The following is a 22,024-nucleotide window of genomic DNA, read 5'->3' as shown; positions in this document are numbered from 1 at the left end:
CTTCCCAATTTTTTAAGAAACTTTAGAAGTCGAACGTTAACTATTTATACCCAGGGCCTAAACGAGAGGCCAATTTTGACGGATCTCAACCGTGCGACAAGGCAGCGGGAGTTCCATATGAATGAAATGTGTTCTAAAGAGGGACACGAAACCAAACAGATCCGCCGAAATAAACAGCGATCGATGTTCAGATGTGTCACCAGGACACACGCTCCATTATAAATACGCTACTGAACTTTATTTATATTGGAGAAAAGTGTAGTGTTTTCAGCGTGAAGGTGAAAATAAAGAAAATATATTGCAAAAAAATATAAAATAATTGTTTTTATGAAATCAATATAAATGCATTCATAGAACACCCATATTTTATAAAATGATTTATATTACAATTTATTAAGTTTTATGGAGAGTACTATTTATATCGATATATTTGTAAACAACGCCAGAGTTACCTCCCTGTTATAACGCAGTACTAAATATTGATTATAGAAACGAAGTACAATCAGGTTCAATGTACTTGTCATAATTCAGTATCGCACAGTATTTACAAAACTCTTTTCTTTGAAGAGGAACTAGCTACGATTTTTTACGGAATAAGCTGAAAAAACAAAGTATGTTTTTTTCGTGGACACATAATATGTTTATTTTTACAACAACTACATAATTTGTTAACACAAATCTATTTTCGTGTGATGTATCGTGAAAGGAAACACCAGGACTAAAAATAAGTTAGATTTAAGTGTAAATCAATTTATGATTAAACATTTTCAATTTTAGATTAAACAATTTTAATATTTGCATGTATATGAATTCAAGATTGACGTCAGTCCAGAGACATGTATATATAATTTAGACTTGTTAATATATTATATATATAATTTATATAATTTAATTTAGTAACTGCATCAGTTTTTTTTCAAACTAATCCACGCCTAGAAAGATTGAATGTTGATTGTTGCTATTTTTAGATATTATATATATAATATATATAATATACCAACAATATATATATAATGGTTTACTTTTATAAATTTTGACTTGGATGGAGAGTTGTCTCATTGGCACTCATACCACATCTTCTTATATCTATTGTATATATATATAAGTACGTCTGAAGCAGTGACAACTCTACAACAGATTTATCCATCGGATCACCAGCAGTGATGGTGATACATGGCTGTGTACATTCTGTATATACAACTCGTCTAAACATCAGCCCAACAAAATTTTTTTGTTCTTCCCTCGCCGGGATTCGAACTCATGCTACTGAGATATCGTGACACCAAATCGCCTGCACTGTATCCGACGCGCTATACATACAAGTCTAAATTGAAAACAATTAACGTTCAAACCTATGATTGCGTTGGATAAAAACCGCAATTTTTATACGTGTGCATGCAAAACAAATTTCTTGGTAGAGGGGTCTAAATACAGCACAAACAACATTTTCCAAAAGACCAAAAAAGTGAAAAGTATATTTTAACAAAACGCATTTGACTAGCAGGTCGAACAACGGATGTTCTTAAACCCTGCTGACTGCCATTGGCGATTGCCAAATAAACGGATCACCAGATGTAACAAAATGGATCTTAACTATTAAAATTAATTTAATATCAAACAGAAAACATTAAACTTGCGGAAAAGATGGTATACCGCAAACAAAAGGTGCAAAAATTAGTACACCATATCCGGATTTCGACAATTAATGTCTCTTCAGTGATGTTAGGAATCGAAACGGTATTTGGAAGACCATATAATTTACCTCAATTTAGGATAGACTCTTGAATTTTGAAGAGTCGAAATAGGATGAACGGATCATATAAACCCGAAGGCAAATATAATACAAGCCCAAACGAAAAAACATAAACAAATCTAAATTGAAAACAACGTTCAAACCTATGATTGCGTTGGATAAAAACCCCAATTTTTATACGTGTGCATGCAAAACAAATTTCTTGGTAGAGGGGTATAAATACAGCACACACAACATTTTCCAAAAGACCAAAAAAGTGAAAAAGTATATTTTAACAAAACGCATTTGACTATATATATATATACTGGGACTATTATACTATTTATAGTTAGTATAATAGTCCCAGATATATATGTGTGTGTTATGTCTCTGGCTAGTCTTACTAGTGTGGTAAAATAAGAACTTACAGACTATTTAAGGACAATATCTATATGGAAAAATATTTATTAATCTTTAATGAAGACGAAAGGCGACTAATCACTAGTTCAGAGTCAGAGTTTACACCAGGGTCACATGCCTATCGGCTATCATCGGAGGTCAGGTCAATTGTTAGTTAGATATCTTCTAGTCCTCAAATGTTGATACTTTTTACGATTTCATTTCATGCATTGTGAATTGTATCTTATGACAATTTCATAATTATAATGTGCGTTTTAATGTGTTATAAATCGAACTTTAGAGTGTGAGTCAATTTGATGAACATGACTTTGGCAGCTTTTAAGTATATTCAAATTTCAAAGTTTGTTTACTGATCGACTGACCCGTTTCTTGCATGCTGAAAAAAGATGTATAAGCAAATGGGCGCATTACAACAATGGGCAATTTTATTCAGCACATCCATGTGTTAGTGGTATTTTTGTGTTTTGTGTTTTCTGAAAGCAGTGGACTTTAAATATTCAGAACGTACGACATGTAAAATCAGTACTTTTAATCTTTAAATTTGATATGTTTTTACATTTTTATATGTTTATATGTCCCGTCCTAAGTGATTGTTCATAATAAAACGAACTTATCCTGCTCGAAAATAATAATTAAATAAATAAATATGTATAATCTACCAGTGTATTTACCTAAATTTACCTGTAAAAATATGCGCGCAAATGTAATCAAAAGCTGCGCGCAAATGTAATGCACCGAAGCAAATTGATTGAAAGAAGGGATCTTCCATTACAGTTTTACTGTATAAAATTAAAATAAAAATTGTAAAAAATTTGTGGTTTTAACGTCAAGTACGATGCATGTTTTTATATATTACTGTGGCTTGAAATCCCAAATTTCACATTTATGTTGTTTAAAATTGTAAAAGGTTCGTTATTTGAACCATACGCAGTTAGGGCCACTATACTTGTACTTTTCTTTATACTACACAAACCGAGTAACATACTCGGATTAGCTGAGTTAAGATATTATAGTTACATGTATTTTGATGAAATGTAACATTGTCTTGCATAATATAAACCAACTTGAAAAAGAGAGGCGAAAGATACTAAAAGGACATTCAAACTCTTAAGTCGAAAACAAACTTACAACGCCTTGGCAAAAAAAAAAGAAGAAAAAGACCAAAAGACAAACAACTGTACACAAAACACAACATAAAAAACTAAAGACTGAGCAACACGAACCCCACCAAAACTGGGGGGGGGGGGGGTGATCTCAGGTGCTCCGGAAGGGCAAGCAGATCCTGCGCCACATGTGGCACCCGTCGTGCTGCTCATGTAAGTATAAACCCGGTGATAAGTCTAATTCGGTAGGTTACATTCGGGGAAAAGAGAGTAATGTGTAAATATATAGTGGTTCAAATTATGTAACATCAAGGCTTGACTGGGGTATAGACATATGATCATCCCAGATAACTCCCATTCCAGCAGAAAAATCCTTGCTAGAGTTTTGCGTTCATTTTGGTTGTTCGGGATCTATAAATACGCAGTCACGTCCGGTCAGAATGTGGACGCTGAATCCGATGCCTCGTGTAAAGAGAGAGAGTTAACGCTCTCCATTGAACGGTATAAAGAACCATTACATTGAACTTTATTGAGGAGTCCTAGGAGCCCTATCCAAAATATCCTCATTTTCAGTGTCGGTCCTAATTTCCCGCAATAAATCATGGTTGGGTCCTACCTTGCAGAACCTACGAATTGTTACTTTGTCAAAGTCTCGTCCTAGGGGGGTTCCTAACCCAGGATAAAAGTGGGGTTCCAACTATATGTCCCCATTCAAATGCATTGATCGTAAAAAAAAGGGGGGGGGGGTTCCAACCACTGTATAGCCCAATCTTTAAGCTTTAGTTAAAAAGATAAGGAGATGTGGTATAATGATTTGTATATTTTATATTTTATGAACTATTGTTTGCCTCTTTTTTTTCTTTTGGACATGCGGTCATTAGTTCATTCTTTACTCCTTGTTTTGATTTTGATTAGTTTTGCTACAACAGAAAGAATTCAGAATTTTGGGTATTTGTGTGACATTCACTATGAAAAGTTTAATTGAGACGATAAAACTACAACACCAGAAACACAGATATATACAAATTCAGTCAACAAAACTTAGATAAACATAGTAATTAAATGTCACTAATTAAAGTAAAAATAGTACTAATATAATTGAAGAATCAAGGGGTACTCAAGTTCAAGAGATACTAGAGTATAAGGTTCGTTATAACACTCCAACAAATTATTGCTAACATCCGTTTGTGACATTATAGATGACACGAGTATATAAAGGAAATCTGTACAGACCAATGATAATCAGTACGGGGAATATTACAGAGAAAACTACATATGTCCGTTTTGGTTATAAAATATGAGTAATACTATGTTATATTATTACTCTTGGTGTTGTTGTGTATTTTTGCTATTGGCTATTGACTAGTGGCTATTAATTCCGATATAAAAGTTTAGTAATAAAGTAATATATGTACAACGATTTATTCTAAATATTCTAATCTAAAACCACTAGCAAAAATTGATACTGACAGTCTTTTACAATTCAAATTAGCAAACACTAAACTCTTTATTGTTTTTTTTTTATTATACATTTAAAAATTAAACAGTCATGACATTTTTGTACTCAGACTAGCGTCCCTCGACATGATACCCCAGAACAGTCAGGAAATGGAAAGGTGTCAGGAATAATCATGGTTTCTGTTGTATATTCATGAACTGATTCGTCTAGTCCATCAAATGTAGCCTATATAAAACAAAAATATAATAAAAATGTGAATGTGTGTGTGTGTTTTGGTATGGATGCATGTACTGATTTTGTGTTGTGGATGAATACCCTATATCCTTTTGTTTTTCTATTAGATATCAGTTCGCGTTTTAATTTGTTTGCATTGTCTTGCTTGTGAATAACATATTTGTTCATGTATCAGATTCAAATTAAGAGTTTCCTCTGTGGTTGATTTTGGTTTTATTTAAGGAATGACTGTATTTTTTTTCTGTCTATGAAGAAATAACCTCAAAAATGTGGTGCACACTGAATAATCCGCGTAGCGGGTTATTTGAAAGTGTGCACCACGTTTTTTTAGGTTATTTCGAATAGACAGAAAAAATATTACATTTATTTTCATATAATTTAATTTCATTTTTGAGGAGTAAATCATGAAAAAACGTTGATGACGTCACGGTCACATGACATGATTATGTCTATGAGCTAATAGACAAAAAAAAATTCAGCCAATCAGAAGACGTGTTACATCAAAAAAAAATATCGTGATGTATTTATCCTTTCAAAAAATTTGTCAATAAGACAGCAATCCAAAAAGACAAAAACCAAAACACACATAGAGGTGAAAATACGAGTTTCTATAAATACGCCAAGCCCAGGACAATTTGTAAATAGATTCAACATATATATATAGCATCAACACCAAATTATTGACAGGATAAACACATTAAGATAAAACTAATACCATCCATGCACCGAGAAAGTTCTTAATTGAATCTGGTACATGAACCTATTCCATATTTAAACAGTTCAGAAATAATATATGTATGTAAACAAACGCTGGACAGTTTATCGTTGACAAAGTCGGTAGTTTAAATCAAACAAGCTAATTTGGTTTTATTGCACGATTTATAAATTGTTATTTTCATTTATACTAGCAGTGGATCGATACCACTTCTGGTGGACTATAGGTCCTCGAAGGTATCATCAGCCCTGTAGTAATTGCTTCGGTACTGACACGATTTAAAACATTACTTAAATACTTAAAAAAAATCCACGCTGATAAATTAAGAAATTAGGATTCCAACTCCCTCATGCAAATTTGACCATTTGATAGATTTTGCTATTTTTCTATGTCCCTTATAGCTCCTTATGTTTATACATCACTGGCTTTAAAGGTTTTTTTTATAGATTTGAGCGTCCATGATGAAGATAAATCCAGAAAAGTGTTTCGGACGCAAGACCTTTATTAGTGTTTAAAGATCAATATTTGAAACATCTACTGGAGTTATTATAATGGTAAAAATAACTTAACCAGTGTTGTTAATACGTAAATGATTCTTTGCCACCTGTTCAGATTGAATTCAGAGTAATATAGTATACTACGATACCTGAATAAAGAAAGCTAACCAGCGACCATTTGGTGGATTGGTAAATTCAGCCATGTAAGTGTTGTTACCCTAAATATAAATGAAAAAGAAAGAGAAAAGTTAAAAATGAGTTGATGGTTAAAATCAGTCGTCATGAAAAACTTTGCTATCGTGAAAGTTTTCTCAGCATTTCAAGAATTATATATAAGTACTTGCTACTTTATTAGTTATATTGTACTTTTTGTTCTTTTTAAAATCATTTAGTTATTCCAAACTAAGGAAGTTACACTTGTTATAATAAGTTTACTAAAATACTGACCATATCTTTTACATTTTCAGCAACCCATGGAACAATATGTGGAAAAGCTTTGGACGGGTCACCAGGTTGTCCGATTACTAAACGGAAATCTCGCCTAAAAAGAGAATAATTCAATCTTTAACTAAATGTCATATCTAAATAATGTTTACACAAAGATTCAGAGAGTATAGAATAATTTTAATTAAAAAAAAATAGTGCATAGAAAATAATTAAAAAAGCGAACGTAAGCAACCTTGCTATTAAATGTGATGTCCTTTGAACCAATTGTCTTCATTTCAATGATATATGTCTGCATGCATATCCTCCTAGCGGACTAAAGTCAAAGGATATGTTTAACTTCTTCTAAAAATAGAAAAGAATTGAAACCTTCCATCTAAACTCCTTCAAAATTGTGACTCAGTCGTGCATTTGAAGAAAAATAAACTATATTTTTTACCATAATTACATTCTATGTTAAGCACATTTAGAACATACAGGTTACTGATTAGAAACAGTTTCTATTTAAAAAAAAAATACTAGCACCAGTATTTGTCCTAAAGAATTTCTAACGATAATTGAAGACAAACCTTTTGTTATCAGTGGTTTTTGCGTGGTACGCCTGTATTGTTTTTGGTTTTCTGTCAGTCTTTAAGTATATTTTGCCTCCTGTGGGTGTCTGTAAAGTATGAAACCGTTAACATTATGGGTAACTCAAACCAATGATAGACTTGGTTTTCTGGACTTTTATAAACCCAAAGGTATCCATTCGTTAAATGAAATAATTACTATCAGAAGCAACATCGAACGTGTTTTATTTGTCTATATAGGTTTTTTTCTTTGGCCTTTATTCCAACTTTTTGATCTTTTTGGTGTAAGCTACTGAAACATTTTTATATATGAAATATTTTAGTTTGAGGATGTATTATTCATTAACATCATGGTAATATAGATATTCTGGTTTGCTTGTTTCTGTCCCCAGTCAACCCTTTGGGTTTCGATCATTTCGACAATCAGCGAACAGTACAAATGAGAAGTTGGTTTTTCAGAATGTCAGATATATCATGCATGTTGCCAGTTGAATTTGTGAACAGAAAAAAGCAACATTTTTTAACTGAAGGTCACCCTAAATATGAAGCATTTGGCTTAATTCCTATCCTGCGGATCAACTAGATTATAATGATCACATAAGATTGAAATCCATTTTAATTCAAATTAGTTATCAATAGACGAGCACTTTTATGCTCTAAAATGTGCACCTCGTCAACCAGTGAAATAAGTGCTGAAAAGATGAGACGTGTCTGGGCACTGCAAGATCGCTCTTTCTTTTGACCATGTCAAACTGAACTTAGTGAATGAGCAGTTGTTAAAGGCATGACTGTTCATCGGCTAGATTGGATCAGTTTGTGTTGGACTTTTTTAAACGTTTTTTTTCTACATGACTGTCATACAAGTGAGATGTTTAGCTAGCTATAAAACCACTGCAGGTTTAATCCACCATTTTCTACATAAGGAAATGCATGTACCAACTCAGGAATATGACAGTTGTTTTCCATTCGTTTGATGTGTTTGAGCTTTTGATATTGCCATTTGATAAGGGACTTTCCGTTTTGAATTTTCCTTGGAGTTCGGTATTTTTGTTATTTTACTTTTTTTGACCAATCATTGTCTTTGATTTAATGAATAGTTTTAACTTTTTCGTTTATTTCCTTTCGTCTATTTCTTGGAAATCCCATTTAGTCGAGACGTTAAAGAATTCCCTAAGATATTTCAAGATTAAGGAATTGCACAATGCAAATTCTCAGCTTAATGGGTCTAGGCAGACCCATGCTCTACATGAACTGTAAAAATTGTGCTTAGAATTTAAACGTTTTGCAAGACTTAAGTGCTTAGGAAAGTGTTTAATTTCTAAACATAAAAAGATAAACATATTTTGGCTCTCAGCTCTTCGCAATAAACGTGTTGCTGTGCTAAACATGTTTAGCTACTTCGTCAAGTATATGAAGCTAAACGTGTTTTAATTCTAAACACTTTCAAAATTTAGACACTTTCCTAAACACGTTTAGAACTTACAACACATTTAGGCTAAAAACGGCATTCATATCACGTGATAATTTTTAAGCGGGAAGAAGAAACAAAGAACCCGAAGTCAAAGGCCACGCTGTTTACTACTGACCATAGCTGACTGTAACTTGTCTGTTTCAGAAAGGTAAGGAGTTATGATTATACTATTTTTTTTATTTTGTACTGCCAATTTTAAATGATTATTGACAATTATGGGGGAGGGGGGGGGGGGGGGTACCATCTCACTAAAAAAATGCTTGTAGGAGCTTTGAGTGTTCAAACTATCTTGTGTAAAGCTATTAAGAGTTGTTTAATGTTCTATCATGCAAGTTTTCACTTATTTTTAATTTATGTGCTTGGAAAAGGAGTTTGTGAGGATCATTTTCGTTCTGTACTCCTCGGCTGATTATACTAATGTAACATGAAGGGTAGCGGAATCTGCCGAGGCTTACCAGGGTGTGGTGCATCATTTGCAAATCCACCGTCATTTCGAGTTCTGTGTTTTCGTAAGCACTTCCGAGATGAAGAAACAACACTTTTCTTTAAAATAGATAGAATGATGCTTGTTTAATTCAATAGTTAGAAGAGGTTTTGCTATTCTTATAATTTTATATACATGTATTGTTTTATTCTAGATTGATGAGAGAAGTGCAGAGGAAATCATCATCTATCTTGACATGCTACAAGAGGAGATAAAGAACAGTGACAAATCTGTTGCCAGGTAAGATTCAGAAGTGTATTTGATTTTTAAAATGCCAATATATAGTGAACAAATGAATAATATTAAGCATGAAAAGAAGTTTAATATTAAAAAATATATATCAATTAATTCATCAGTAAATTTATGCTTTTATGCCACCTTGGTCTTAACGTTGTTATCTGGACCTTAAATCATGCTTTTACTTTTTGGTGTTGTAGTTCGTATACTTATATTTTAATAGTAATTCTACTTAGTTGCTTATCAATTTTTTTTCTATATTTCAGGCCAGTGACCAGCAGTTGGGTACTAAGAAAGGAGAAGCTCCATGACTAATTGTCCTGCAAAGTGAAAACAGGACCGTTTCAGATTTTGTTGTTGTAGGGGATGGGGTACAAGTAGGAGTAGGAGTGGTCATTGACAATATTATGTACATGTGGCTTGTTATGAATTTATGTTTGAATATTCAATGATCAACTGGAAATAAATGATAACATAAATTCCTTTGTTTTATATGTTGTTATTTTGTTTTTAAAGCTAGATTTAGTATTATGATAATTTCACAGAACAGTTCTAGAACATGACATCTACTTTTTTACGAATATTGGAAATGAAGACAAAATGCAATAGTCAAATGACGTGAATTGAAGTAAAGAAGCACTCATTAAGATTGAAAAGTTATTGGTCACATTCAATTTGATATGGAAATTCCATTTTCTTAACTTGATGCATTGGCTCCTTTTTGTGATGGTATGAAAACTTGAGAGCTATATAATTAATAAACGTTTGACAAACCAGCCTTCCTGAAAATTAGTTAAATTTAGGCCTAATGAAATAACGGCTTCTCACACTAAAATGATAAACATGTTTCTTCACGACCCTTTATGATCTATACATTGTTAACATTCAAAACACTTCACAGCTAAACGCATTTCCAGACAAAACACTTCACAACTAAACATGTTTCCAGATAAAACATTTCACAGCTAAACATGTTTCCAGATAAAAACACTTCACAGCTAAACATGTTTCCAGATAAAACACTTCACAGCTAAACATGTTTACAGTCTAAGCACTTTTCAGCTAAACACGTTTCTAGTCTAAACACTTTACAGCTAAACATATTTACAGTCTAAGCACTTTATAGCTTGACACGTTAAGGCTGTTAGCACATTAAATATCAAACATGTTTAGATTTAAAACATGTCAAAAATCGGTTTCATAAATGTGTTTAAGAAAGTGTTTAGGCTCTAAACACAATTTTTAGAGTGTGAATTACTGCCTCCTCCATTTTACTACTTAAGGGTAGGTTACAGCCATGACTTGGTTGGTATGTATGAAAAAATAAGGAAGAAATCAAATTAATTCTGAAAATAAATTGACAAAGATATGGATGGTTGGGCAAGTCTTTCAATTTAGGAAAATGCCAGTGATGTTACAAAATATAAGGAAAATATGTAAATGTAAGTAACTAAAATCCTTAATCAGTACTAAATATGCAAGTGCAGTACTCAAACCTATACAATGTGGAAGATGAAATAGAGATTCAAATTTACATTAAACATTTATATAAATATAACACTCCTGTCATTTAAATTTACAGATCTCAAAAATGAAAATACCTGTAAATGTCACGGGATTTTGCGATTCCGGTGACATTTTTGTAAAATCTGCTCAACCTAAATTGTTATTCTTCTAAAAAAAAGATGACTAGGTTCATTTTTATTGTGACATTTGGCTGCTTCTTTTATTATTTTTCAACAAAGCAACTTTCAAATTACGTCTTAACTTTTTCTGTATTGCAGTAAAATACTTACAAATTCTTTCTGCCAACCCATGTCTGGTAATGTTGTATTCTATAAGTAAATTGATAAAAGGAAATTGTATAAGCGACATAATGTACGTTCGTTTAATTTATGACAAGAATGCTACATGTATTTGTGGATAGAAAATGTAGTCTGCAAGTAATGTTACAGTTATAGCGTATTGTTCTTCAGGTCAATTCTCATATGTGTGGTAATTTATTTTCTCGCTTTCTGCTAGTTTGTTTATTGAAATTGTTAATATCCAATTCATCCAAATTATTTGACCTATTCATACTAATTTCCTGGCAAGTTTTCTAAAATATATCTGGTTGTCTAAATGTTTGTATTGTTTCTCTGTTTCACATTGAGATTGTCGGGAAATTTATGAAAGTATTCAATATATTCTTTGCCAGATATTATTTATGATTTGTTGATATTACCCGCAAATGCAATGCACAAATGTAGCGTGATCGACATCTAGCAAAGATGTTGTATTTGGGTTTTTGTTGTGTGCGTAATGATTTTGTCAGGCAATAATAAACCAGATCCTTTCTTTGTCCTTACAAATATCAACACTGTTATCAATATAATACGTATATATTTATAAAATTTTATCTCAGCCTTTATTTAAGGTATTTTATAAGATATGAGAAGCGATGAAGGTTTCACAAACATATTTATATTGCATTTATTTCTTGCAACATCTCTTTTGAGCATAATTTTAGGGACCTTATGAATCAGAGCCATACATTTTTTAAATAAAAAGACACACAGTATTGAGGTCTACATCAAATTTATATATATACTAATTTAATGTATATGTTTTTTTTTGTATTATAACCATACCGTGATAACAGATAAGAAGAATGCTCTAAGAGAGAACAGTAGACCTATTTCATGACCAGCCATACTGTGTTCAGCATTCGGCACTTTCCTAAAGGTAAACATTGTATATTTGTAATTCAAATAAGAAATTAATTCATTCTTCAAGAAAAGAACTTTATGATTTCATTAAATTTTCTGTATTATCCGATCTGATATATTTCATGAACACACATATTTATCATTTACTGAAATATGAAAAAAGAAACCTTCTTATAGTTCTGAAGTTCAACCCTATTTTTAGTGAGGTTCATCATTTTGTGTTTATGAAGTAACTGTATATTCTTTCATTTTGGTAAGTTCTCTAGGTTACACTTCTTCCTTTCCTTTCATTTCATTTCATTTCAATTCCTGCAGTGTAGTTTGCGTGGTCAATTTTAACATTAGTTTGTCAAGTTTTCCTGCTCAGGACTTTACAATGACATGCGATTTTCTGCTTAAACTCATGGTCATATCATCTGACAAACATTTTGTTTGTAATATGCGTTGAACATTTAACTTTTAAAATTATTATTATTTTTTTCTAATTTATTACATATCTTTTTTTATACTTTATTATATAATTTTTTTTTTCTAATTCATTATATATTTTATTTTATTTTTGTATTTATTATATATCTTATTTTCAAGAGATTTGGAGTTGAAGTTTCAACCCATGTCAACTTTCACAAATAAGCCATAAACTTCAAAGACAACGTACTTAACTCATACACTCTGTACTGACTTCACTATACAAAACCTTCTGATGTATACCTTAGGAGTTTAGGACCATCCAGCTCACCAAAGTAGTAGTGAGAATCGTCAGGTATAAAGAACTCATCTCCACCAGTTGTTACTATCATTTTGGGTATTGATGTATACCTGCTATTATATGCTTGAAACAAAAAAAAATCATATTTTAATATAAATGTACTCTTAAATTAAAGATTGAAACCCCATAAATAAATGGTATGTTTGAAACAAAAAGCGGTCATATTATTAATATTCTTTAAAATAAAATATGATGTCGAAAAGGAGGAGAAGTATCCAAGGGGAAATGAAAAACTATAAGCCGACAAAAGACTGACAACGCAAATAAAAAAGCAACACACAAATAGAGGGCCAAATCACCCATATATTTACTATGTAAAGGAAAATATATCAGTCAACAGTTTTCTAATGCTAATAAAAGTTTGGTATTGTGTCTCTGGATTTGACAACACTGGTGTCGTTATCGTAGTTAGGGAGGCGTCTGTCATGTAACATCTCTATCCCCAATATCAAGCTAACATGATTTAGGTTGAAACAGATACTTGATAAAAGCCAATTACCACCCAAAGTTAAAAGTTGGTGCTAAGATAATAATTCTATATTATATTCCTTGAGGAATAAGGAATATATCAACCTCATGCAAAGCTCTAATTCCTTGCTCGGCTTTGGCTTTACTTTTTGTCTATTTTGGTAATATCGGCTCCTCAATTTTTTAATAAGTATTGGATTTCCAAATATTTTGAACTCGAGCATCATTGACTATTGTCGCAATGCGCATCAGGTGTAGTACATTTTGTATCGTTGATGTTATTGCTTGATACACTCTTAATATTGAGACTCTGGAAAATAATAATACCAGTTGGGTTGGGCAACTTCAGATTTTATTTTGTCTACGTTTGGGAATAAAGAATGTAATTATGTATTTTGATAATGGAATACCTACAAATTGGATCAATGTATGTGGCCATTTTAGTAGTGTTAGGGTTATCCAGATCTTGAGTGAAATTTAAATGATAGTAGTCATCGAAGGCAAATGTCCAGCCACCTAAAGATCTGTAGTGGTGATGAAGACTCTAAGAATAGAAAAAAAACAATGTCATCAATTCCTGTTTTTTTTTCTTTCATTTTCTTGTTTAAGTTAGAGGTCATCCTGTTGGTATCTGCACTGTGCAGGATTTTTATTGTGTTTTCGTTTTATGACAAAAGTTATTGTTAGACAAAAGAGAAGATTTGTGCGCACGTAAAACTGCATGGTTTGACCCCAGCACATTGTGTGCCTGTACCAAGTTAGGCTATCTGAACCATGTGTTGTCCGTTGTTCTAATTTTTTTTTATGTATGTTTTTTCCGGAGGACTGTTGTTAGTGATTAGCGTGGTCTGTTATACTGTGCTTGTTTTTTTTGGCAATTCATGTTATCTTTTTCTATGTTTTATTCTAAAATTGGTAAATTGTTTTGGCTATAAGAATTTCTGCTGTATTTGTATAAGAATGCTTTGTACTTTTACGTGAATGCTTTTTTATACAGTAAAATACCTGTTATATATGCATTTAGTACTGTGCAGCTAATATTCTTACCTTTTGCATATTTAGAAGATCCATTACAAGTGGTGCCATAGCAACAACCCTCTTGTCGACTGCAGCTGTAGTCCATGTTGTCCACCCTCTCTAGTATTAAAAAATGGTAAATTATATGTTAATCTCAATATATCACCTTTTAACGAATTATTTATCCATACACTATTTAGTGGCATTATTTCTTGACGAATAAAAAAGACCGCCCTCTTTTCAACTAAATAAATGATATTTCGAATAATGCATATTTTATGGGATTAAAGAGATAAATCCATATTTAGAATAGACATGAGTTTTATTAGAACCAACATTCTGATAAAAGCTGGTATTTTACAATATTATTCATAGTTAAAACTATAAATTGCTATGTCATCATTACACCATTTTATTTTATTAGTTTAATTCAAATTTATCCCTCATCCCATGACGCTGGACGCCATACTATAGAATTGATTTATTTATGGGATAACAGCGATCCAAAATTAGCCAACTCTGAATTGATAATTCTGAAATGGATCTTTTTGTTCTATTAGCGTGATGAATTTCCGGCGAGGCATTTACGTCATTGCCGTATGACGTTTGTGTGTTTGATTCACCCCGCATAACCACAGACGCCCCTCACAAGAGGTAGTATTCGAACCCATCTGTCGGGGAAGCCAGTTCCTGTTTTTTGGAACCATTCAGGTTTCCCCCGTGGGATAGAACGACAAAAATAGAACAATATAATATATCAATTCAAGGGTCCGCAATGTATAGGAAGGTACAGATATGTAGATATTTGATTCGAGTTAGAAATTTGACTCGGCAACAGCAACCTGGCACTTATAAATATGAACAATGATATTTCGTTGGTTCTTTTTGAAGCGTGACCCTTTTTCTATAAATGCGTGGAGTAATGTCCCTAATCAGATATTAATGGTTTAACCAAGGTAATACATGCACTTATAAACCTAGTTAGAAATAAACACGGATATGGAACTTGTCATTAGGCATTTTTCTGTTATGTAAATCTATGAATTGAACTATAAAAATTAAGACTTTAAAGGTACATTATTGTTTGACTAAATCTGAATTCGCTAAATTCTTATTGATAATACCTTGGATGCTCCAGCAATGAAAAATTTATTGATGACATTTCCGGTTTTTTCTTTTGAAATGGATGCTATGGTATCCATTCCCCTTACACTAGCCTGAAAAGAATGATGTAAATGTTTAAAACAATTAACATAATGTCGAAAAAAGAAGAACGTTATGGCCTCAACATGTTGCGAACAATCTCCTGTTTTTCTACCCTTTTCTGTCTTCAAATCTATTCATACAGGGATTTCCCCTCATTGTTTTTTTAAGAGAAATTCTAGTATATCGTTGCAAATGAAACATGATCCAAAGGTATAACTATTCTAAAAGACAGCAAATGTATTCCTATCGAAATGTGCGGTTGTTTTTGCTAGCTAAACTTCCAGTGGAAAATATTACATGCATATTCACAGCTTAGAATAGAATGTAGGTTTCTCTGTTTGGAGACGTCAATTTGTATGGTTGGTGTGGTAGATGATTATTTCATTTGAAATAAAACTAATCATATTATATGTAGAACAATTTAATAAATGTTGCATACAAGTTCTAATAATATAGATATAATTTACCTTGGTCATAGGAAAGCGTAATAAAAATTCTGGGTCCGATGAATTTTTTTCAACAAACGTTTTCCATGTCCATGCAATTACGGCATCCTCTTTCCTCTTCTTCTGTTCTGGATCATCCTGTTACAAGTCAATACGGCATTCAGGAGGTAAAAATATTCATTTACAAATGCATCCAAAATAATGGGAAAACATGAAGGTTTTTTTTTTAAAGATATTAGAATATTGAAATCATTAACCTTGTGCTGTAAAGTTTATTTATTTCTAAAATAGAATTTGAATCATTTGCAAATAATTAAAAGGTATAAATCGCCAAGTTTGTGACTGTATAAGTGACATTACGTTTCCGCATTTTTTTTAAAAATATTTCCTCAAATATATGGCCCACTGTTCTGCAATTATTTTCAATAAAGATTTACAATGTATATTGAAGAATAATAAGCACTTTTCTATTGAAATATTAGATGTTTAATTATTGATGCAGATATGGTATTGATGAGATTCATTAGAAAAAAATGATTAAATAATCTTGGGAATCATTCTGATAAATATTTTATATGTGCCTGTCCAAAGTCAGGAGCCTGTAATTCAGTGGTTGTCGTTTGTTGCTGTGTAACATATTTGTTTTTCGTTCATTATTTTGTACATAAATTAGGCCGTTAGTTTTCTCGTTTGAATTGTTTGACATTTGTCATTTGGGGGCCTTTTAACTGACTATGCGGGATGGTCTTTGCTCATTGTTGAAGGCCATACGATGATCTATAGTTGTTAATTTCTGTGTCTTTTTGTCTCTTGTGGAGAGTTTTCTCACTGACAATCATACCACATCTTTTTTTTTATATTTAAACAAAAAAAAAACGTTTTATTTTCCACAATTTTCAGCGGATTTTGTCATACACACACAGTTTGAAAGTGAATTTAGATAAAATACAAACATAACGATGACCTGATGTTGTTTATACATTTGCCCTTTGGTTTTAGGTGAATAGTTTTCTCATTTGCATTTACACACCATCTGCTTATTTATATAATGTCGTATATTTTAAAAGGATCAGATATACACCCTTTAAAAAAATATTGAAAACTGACCAGGTAAATTGCGGAAAAGTAGCATGTACTTTTTAAAGTTATGCGGAAAAGTGAAACTAAGTTTACAAAACATGCGGAAATTTAATACACCAAATACACTACCTAAATAGGTTTAGATGAAATAGCTGAATAACTCCAGTAGCGAAACTATCTATTTATGATCTTATGTTCGTTACCGTGTATACACATGTAGTTTTTAAGGTGAAAATCTGCGTGTTATTGTGATATTTCCACCATTCGTTCGTTGCAATTTTGGTAGAAACTATTGTTTTTGACATTAATGTTTTTTTTTTAGATTTATTTACTGATATTTTAGAAGACATTACGAAGAACACACACATAAACAACGTATTTATATCTCACTGTTTAAAAAAAAAAACCTATAGGCAATCTTCATGCTCAAGTCTTATGAAAGTTCTAATAAAGCATGTGAGAGGAGTTCCAAAATCAAAGTGCATACTAAATGATATCAAATTTTCGAAGTTAAGAGGTGCACAATTCCGCAAAGTTTAAATTGGAAAATAGACCCAAAATTTAGTTCAGACATACATACAGACTTGTCCATTTAAACGTCCAAACTTTCAAGGGGTATAAATATAAGACTTTTTTTTGTACTTGAAAAATGAACACTAAGTCTTGTTGCTATTTATCGATCATCGGTACATCTTTTCGTCAGTCTAATCAAACCGAAAATCAATTTGAAATTAATTTGATTACCTTGAATACGATTGGTTGGTTAGGAATCATTTTTAAGTCAGCACCAATACAACCTGTCGATACAGCAAAGGCTACGGTCAGAGCCACAAAGTTATCACTAACAGTAGGTGGTCTAGTGGAAAAAAGATAAATTCAAAATGATAGAATATTTATAAAAAGTGTCTTTTAATTTTAATTGTATAATGCAATATCTTAATTTTTGATATTATAACTAACAATTTATATATGGAGATCGGGCATATTGTGGACTGTTACAGGAAACATTAAATGTATATGTTGAGCTTCAGTTTAGGAATATGTTCTGGAATCAGTTGTCTGACTTTCTATTTACAAAAAAGGAACGTTAATGCATGGTTAAAGTAAAAACTCGCTGAGATTTCATATAAGTATTTGACAATGTTTGATTAGAGTTTAACGAAAAATGGTCAGATATGTTGAATTTGTGATTTGTCAAGTTATACATCACACTGAGTCTTTACAGGTTGTTAGTACAATAAACAGACAAGAACGTTAAAATAAAGTAAGTTCCGATGCGTTACCTTTCTCTACAACATAAATTAAAGTAAGTTCAAATGCGTTACCTCAATCTACAACCTCTGTGTTAAATTTATAAAACGACAAAACACCGATGAAAACAATAGTAAATAATATCGTATCAAAGATTGCTGGTAAATACCGAGAGCAAATGAAATAAACAATATATAAATTTCGTGCGTCCACAACGCTTTTCTGGGTTTGCCTTAATCAGGAACTCTCAAACATAAACATCTGAAAGCCAGGAATGCGTAAATACGCCGAAATGTTCGCAGCTATATGATCAAGAAGGGACTAAACAGAATTGTCAATTCATCTTAGGTCAACTTTGCCTGAAGGAGTTGGAACCTTAGAGCCATAGAGAGCAAACTGCATTCCTCAATCTGCTAAAATAGGTGTTATGGGTTCTTACACTCCATGTAAGCCGCTGTACTTCCAAATTGATTTTTTAAAGCAACATTGAATGAAGAGTGCAAAACAAGACAGTCATTTGGTATTATCAAGTGTAAATTTGAGTACACAAATTACTCCTTACTGTCAATTGTAAAAGATGAGTTTTTTTAGGCAGACATCAGTAATGTAATGACTACAAAATCTCAGATCATCCATTTCTTAATAATTATTTGCTGCACATATCTGATGAATTAAAAAAAAAATTATATCAAAAGAGGCCACCTGGTTAGATTTTCTCTAACAAATGAATATTTGCAGATTGTTGTCGCTTAGCATCCACATCCAAATTTTACGCATATTCATATGAGAATAAATCAATCAATAAATCAGTTATGAACATGCTGAAGGGTGTGAACTTTTAGATTTTTGAAATATCATTAGAAAAGTACCTGTTGAAAATAATCAGAGATCTATTCTTGCTATTGGTAACGAATCACGCTCCTTTTGCTACAGAATGTAGCTGGGTATTTATATATACCGCACAGCCAAAAGGGACGCCTCTTTCGGTACGGCCACTCTAAATAATCTTTTGGGTGAATTAAACTCTCCCATGAAGATTTTATTGATAAACAAATGTGAGCAGAAACACTCTATATAAAATCATGATATGATGCGCACGCCATGGAACGTTATATCTACTTAAAGATATATATTCCATATCCAAGAGTGTTTAAACATAGAAATGGAAAGTCAAGATGGGAAAATTTATATCATCTCTATTGTCATAAAGATTAGTAATCAATTGAGCTTCACTATCATCCAATCCAACAGTAACCCTTGCTAAAAACTGTGCTGTGTGGAAGTATAAACACCAAGCCACGTCCGGTGGTAATGAGGGCGTTAAATCGATGCTCCGTGTATCGAGAGTGCCACGTTCTTAACACGTTAAAGAACCTATGCAACAACTCTACGAGGGGTCCGTACGTAGCCAATTGCAAGGCAAAATTTCGACCCTATCCAACATACCCCGGTCAATTTTTAGATGAAAATAAAATTTCAAAGCGTATGAAAAATGTGGCATTATTTTTAAAAATTCAATAGAATATATGCGATCAATACAGTCATCAAACGTGTTTTGCCTCAGATCACAGTTTTGACAAGTATATGCTTCGGTGAGTTATTCTCTCATATAAAAACTTTTTGATACTCACGCATCGTCATTTGAGCCACCATCAATCAGCATGAAAGCTGCATCTTTATACACAATTGTGTCTGGTATTGTTATGGCTAAGTAATGCCACCATATCGGATGATCTAGTCTGTCCTCTATCAAAAGCAGAGAAAATGACATTGTTAAATTTTCTAAATTACCAGTATAGTTTTCATCTAAAGAAATTGGTAAAATAACAATAATAACAATAATGGTGCAAATTTTATTAATAAAATGTGAAACAACTACAGTCAAATGTTTTGTTGTGCATTTGTAATAATCATCACGAAATTTTAATTGTTTATACCAACGGTGAAAGCTTTTAAATACTTAGAATTGTACACTTATTTTCTTATGAAGATATATTTACCCGATTTCCATTTTTGTGATGTCATATTTATCATATACATGGTATATCCAGGTCCTGACTCTTTCCCAATCTCCTCAAACTTGTAATACGGGTCATTTCGATAAACATAGTCGTCAAGAGCTGCTGGGAATGCTCCATGAATAAGAATACCAAGCACAAATATAAAGAACATGATAGTCGTATAATTCGGTACAGAAGCACGTGAAATGTATATCAAATTTTGATAATTTTATCAGATTGCCAATCTACTTTTATTATGTTTGTGTAATCAGTTATATTAAGATGTTACATTGACCTTTTTACTGTGATAATGACCTACAACATAGATAAATGAAAAATCGTTAACCCCGTTTTCTGTTTAAAGTCATATAAAACTTCAAATAAAAAAAAACCGTTGAATATGTTTTATTACTAAAATGGCTACGTTTAACTACATGCATAAAACAAGTGTACGCGAACTTTTTTGTAAAAGAAAATCCTTTATATTATCAAACTTTTCATAAATGTACTATTGAATTATTGTCTTCCCGTACACTAATTCACCGATATTTTCCAATATGCAGTGACCTTAACTACGAGATCTCTCGTTAGAACTCGGTACCGCACGGCGCAAGTGCGAGGGGAAAACCGTGATTAAAGAATATAAACAAACGTGCACTGGAAGGTAAATAAAATAAATAATAACAGATTCTTAAAGATCAAATACAACAAATCATTTAACAACTGGTAAGGAAAAGTTTAATTAACAAATAGGAACGCATGGAGAATATAAAAAAAAACAATTTCAAGGCTTTATCAGTTCACTTATTTGTCACATGCTCCACGCGCTCTGTGTTGATTATTAAAAATGTCAATGTCACGATCCGGTAAACTCGAAAGTAATTAGCTTGTGATCAACAATCACTGATAAAAATATTATTTGTCAATAATGCGTTATAGATTCGTAATAAATATAAAAAAACGTGCATATAGGACTTAGTTTAATATATATGCATGCATTGGTTCAATAATTTCAATAACATTAAAATTACTACAAGAAACTCGTTTCATATGATATTAAATACGATAACATATTTTGGTTTAAAAAAATATTCAACTAAAAATTAAAGGTAAAATCCAGTGATGAGGGATAATCATGTTGAGTCTTTTTTCTATCCACCAACTTAGCCTTATGTACACTTCTGTGCTGAAATCATGTCAGAATGAATTTAACCCAAGCTCATACAAATGGTTAATTATTTTCCAAACACTGCATAATGCCGTAAATTTGAAATTATGGATTATGTTTTTTAAACAATGATTTGTTGTTGCGCAACGTTTTTCGTCTTTAAACTCAGTCCAACTATCCGAGTGAATGCTAAAACTGTATTTTGCACTTTCAAATTTATATAATTTTTCAAGTGGGGTTCAGATGCAACTGTTGTGACATCAACATCAACACTACCTGCAATCTGTCCTGTGTTTTAGAACCACTTGGCTAACTAGAATGCAAAATATAGTTCTCGTTGGTCGAGTGATGCTGTTCCTCGTCAGCTTAAAACCTTGGGCTGTTTTCTGCTCTTTGGTCGGGTTGGTGTCTCTTTGACACATTCCCCATTTCCATTCTCAATTTTATCATAAATGATGACGACGAAGCTTTTGTTATACAGTGACATTTGTGTTACTTGCGACCAACAACTCTATAAAAATAAAACATAGCTGGGAGGGTGATAGA

The 22,024-nt window shown here is 32.1% G+C and overlaps 1 protein-coding gene across 1 annotated transcript; it reads right to left on the bottom strand.

The window, feature by feature from the left end:
* Positions 1-4,669: 4,669 nt before the first annotated feature.
* Positions 4,670-20,512, bottom strand: LOC127707845 (autocrine proliferation repressor protein A-like). Its single transcript, XM_052212596.1, has 14 exons — positions 20,311-20,512; positions 19,942-20,056; positions 17,804-17,915; positions 16,001-16,117; positions 15,452-15,544; positions 14,358-14,447; positions 13,725-13,854; positions 12,785-12,905; positions 11,996-12,083; positions 11,162-11,200; positions 7,174-7,262; positions 6,608-6,701; positions 6,310-6,378; positions 4,670-4,939 (listed from the first exon to the last, which is right to left on the bottom strand). The coding sequence occupies exons 1-14, from the start codon at positions 20,480-20,482 to the stop codon at positions 4,820-4,822; spliced, it is 1,449 nt and encodes a 482-aa protein (XP_052068556.1). The 5' UTR covers positions 20,483-20,512; the 3' UTR covers positions 4,670-4,819.
* Positions 20,513-22,024: the final 1,512 nt, after the last annotated feature.

Source organism: Mytilus californianus, unplaced genomic scaffold (assembly GCF_021869535.1).
Source record: "Mytilus californianus isolate M0D057914Y unplaced genomic scaffold, xbMytCali1.0.p SCAF_7, whole genome shotgun sequence".
NCBI classification, from domain to species: domain Eukaryota; kingdom Metazoa; phylum Mollusca; class Bivalvia; order Mytilida; family Mytilidae; genus Mytilus; species Mytilus californianus.
This window is presented reverse-complemented; position numbering and strand designations above follow the sequence as displayed.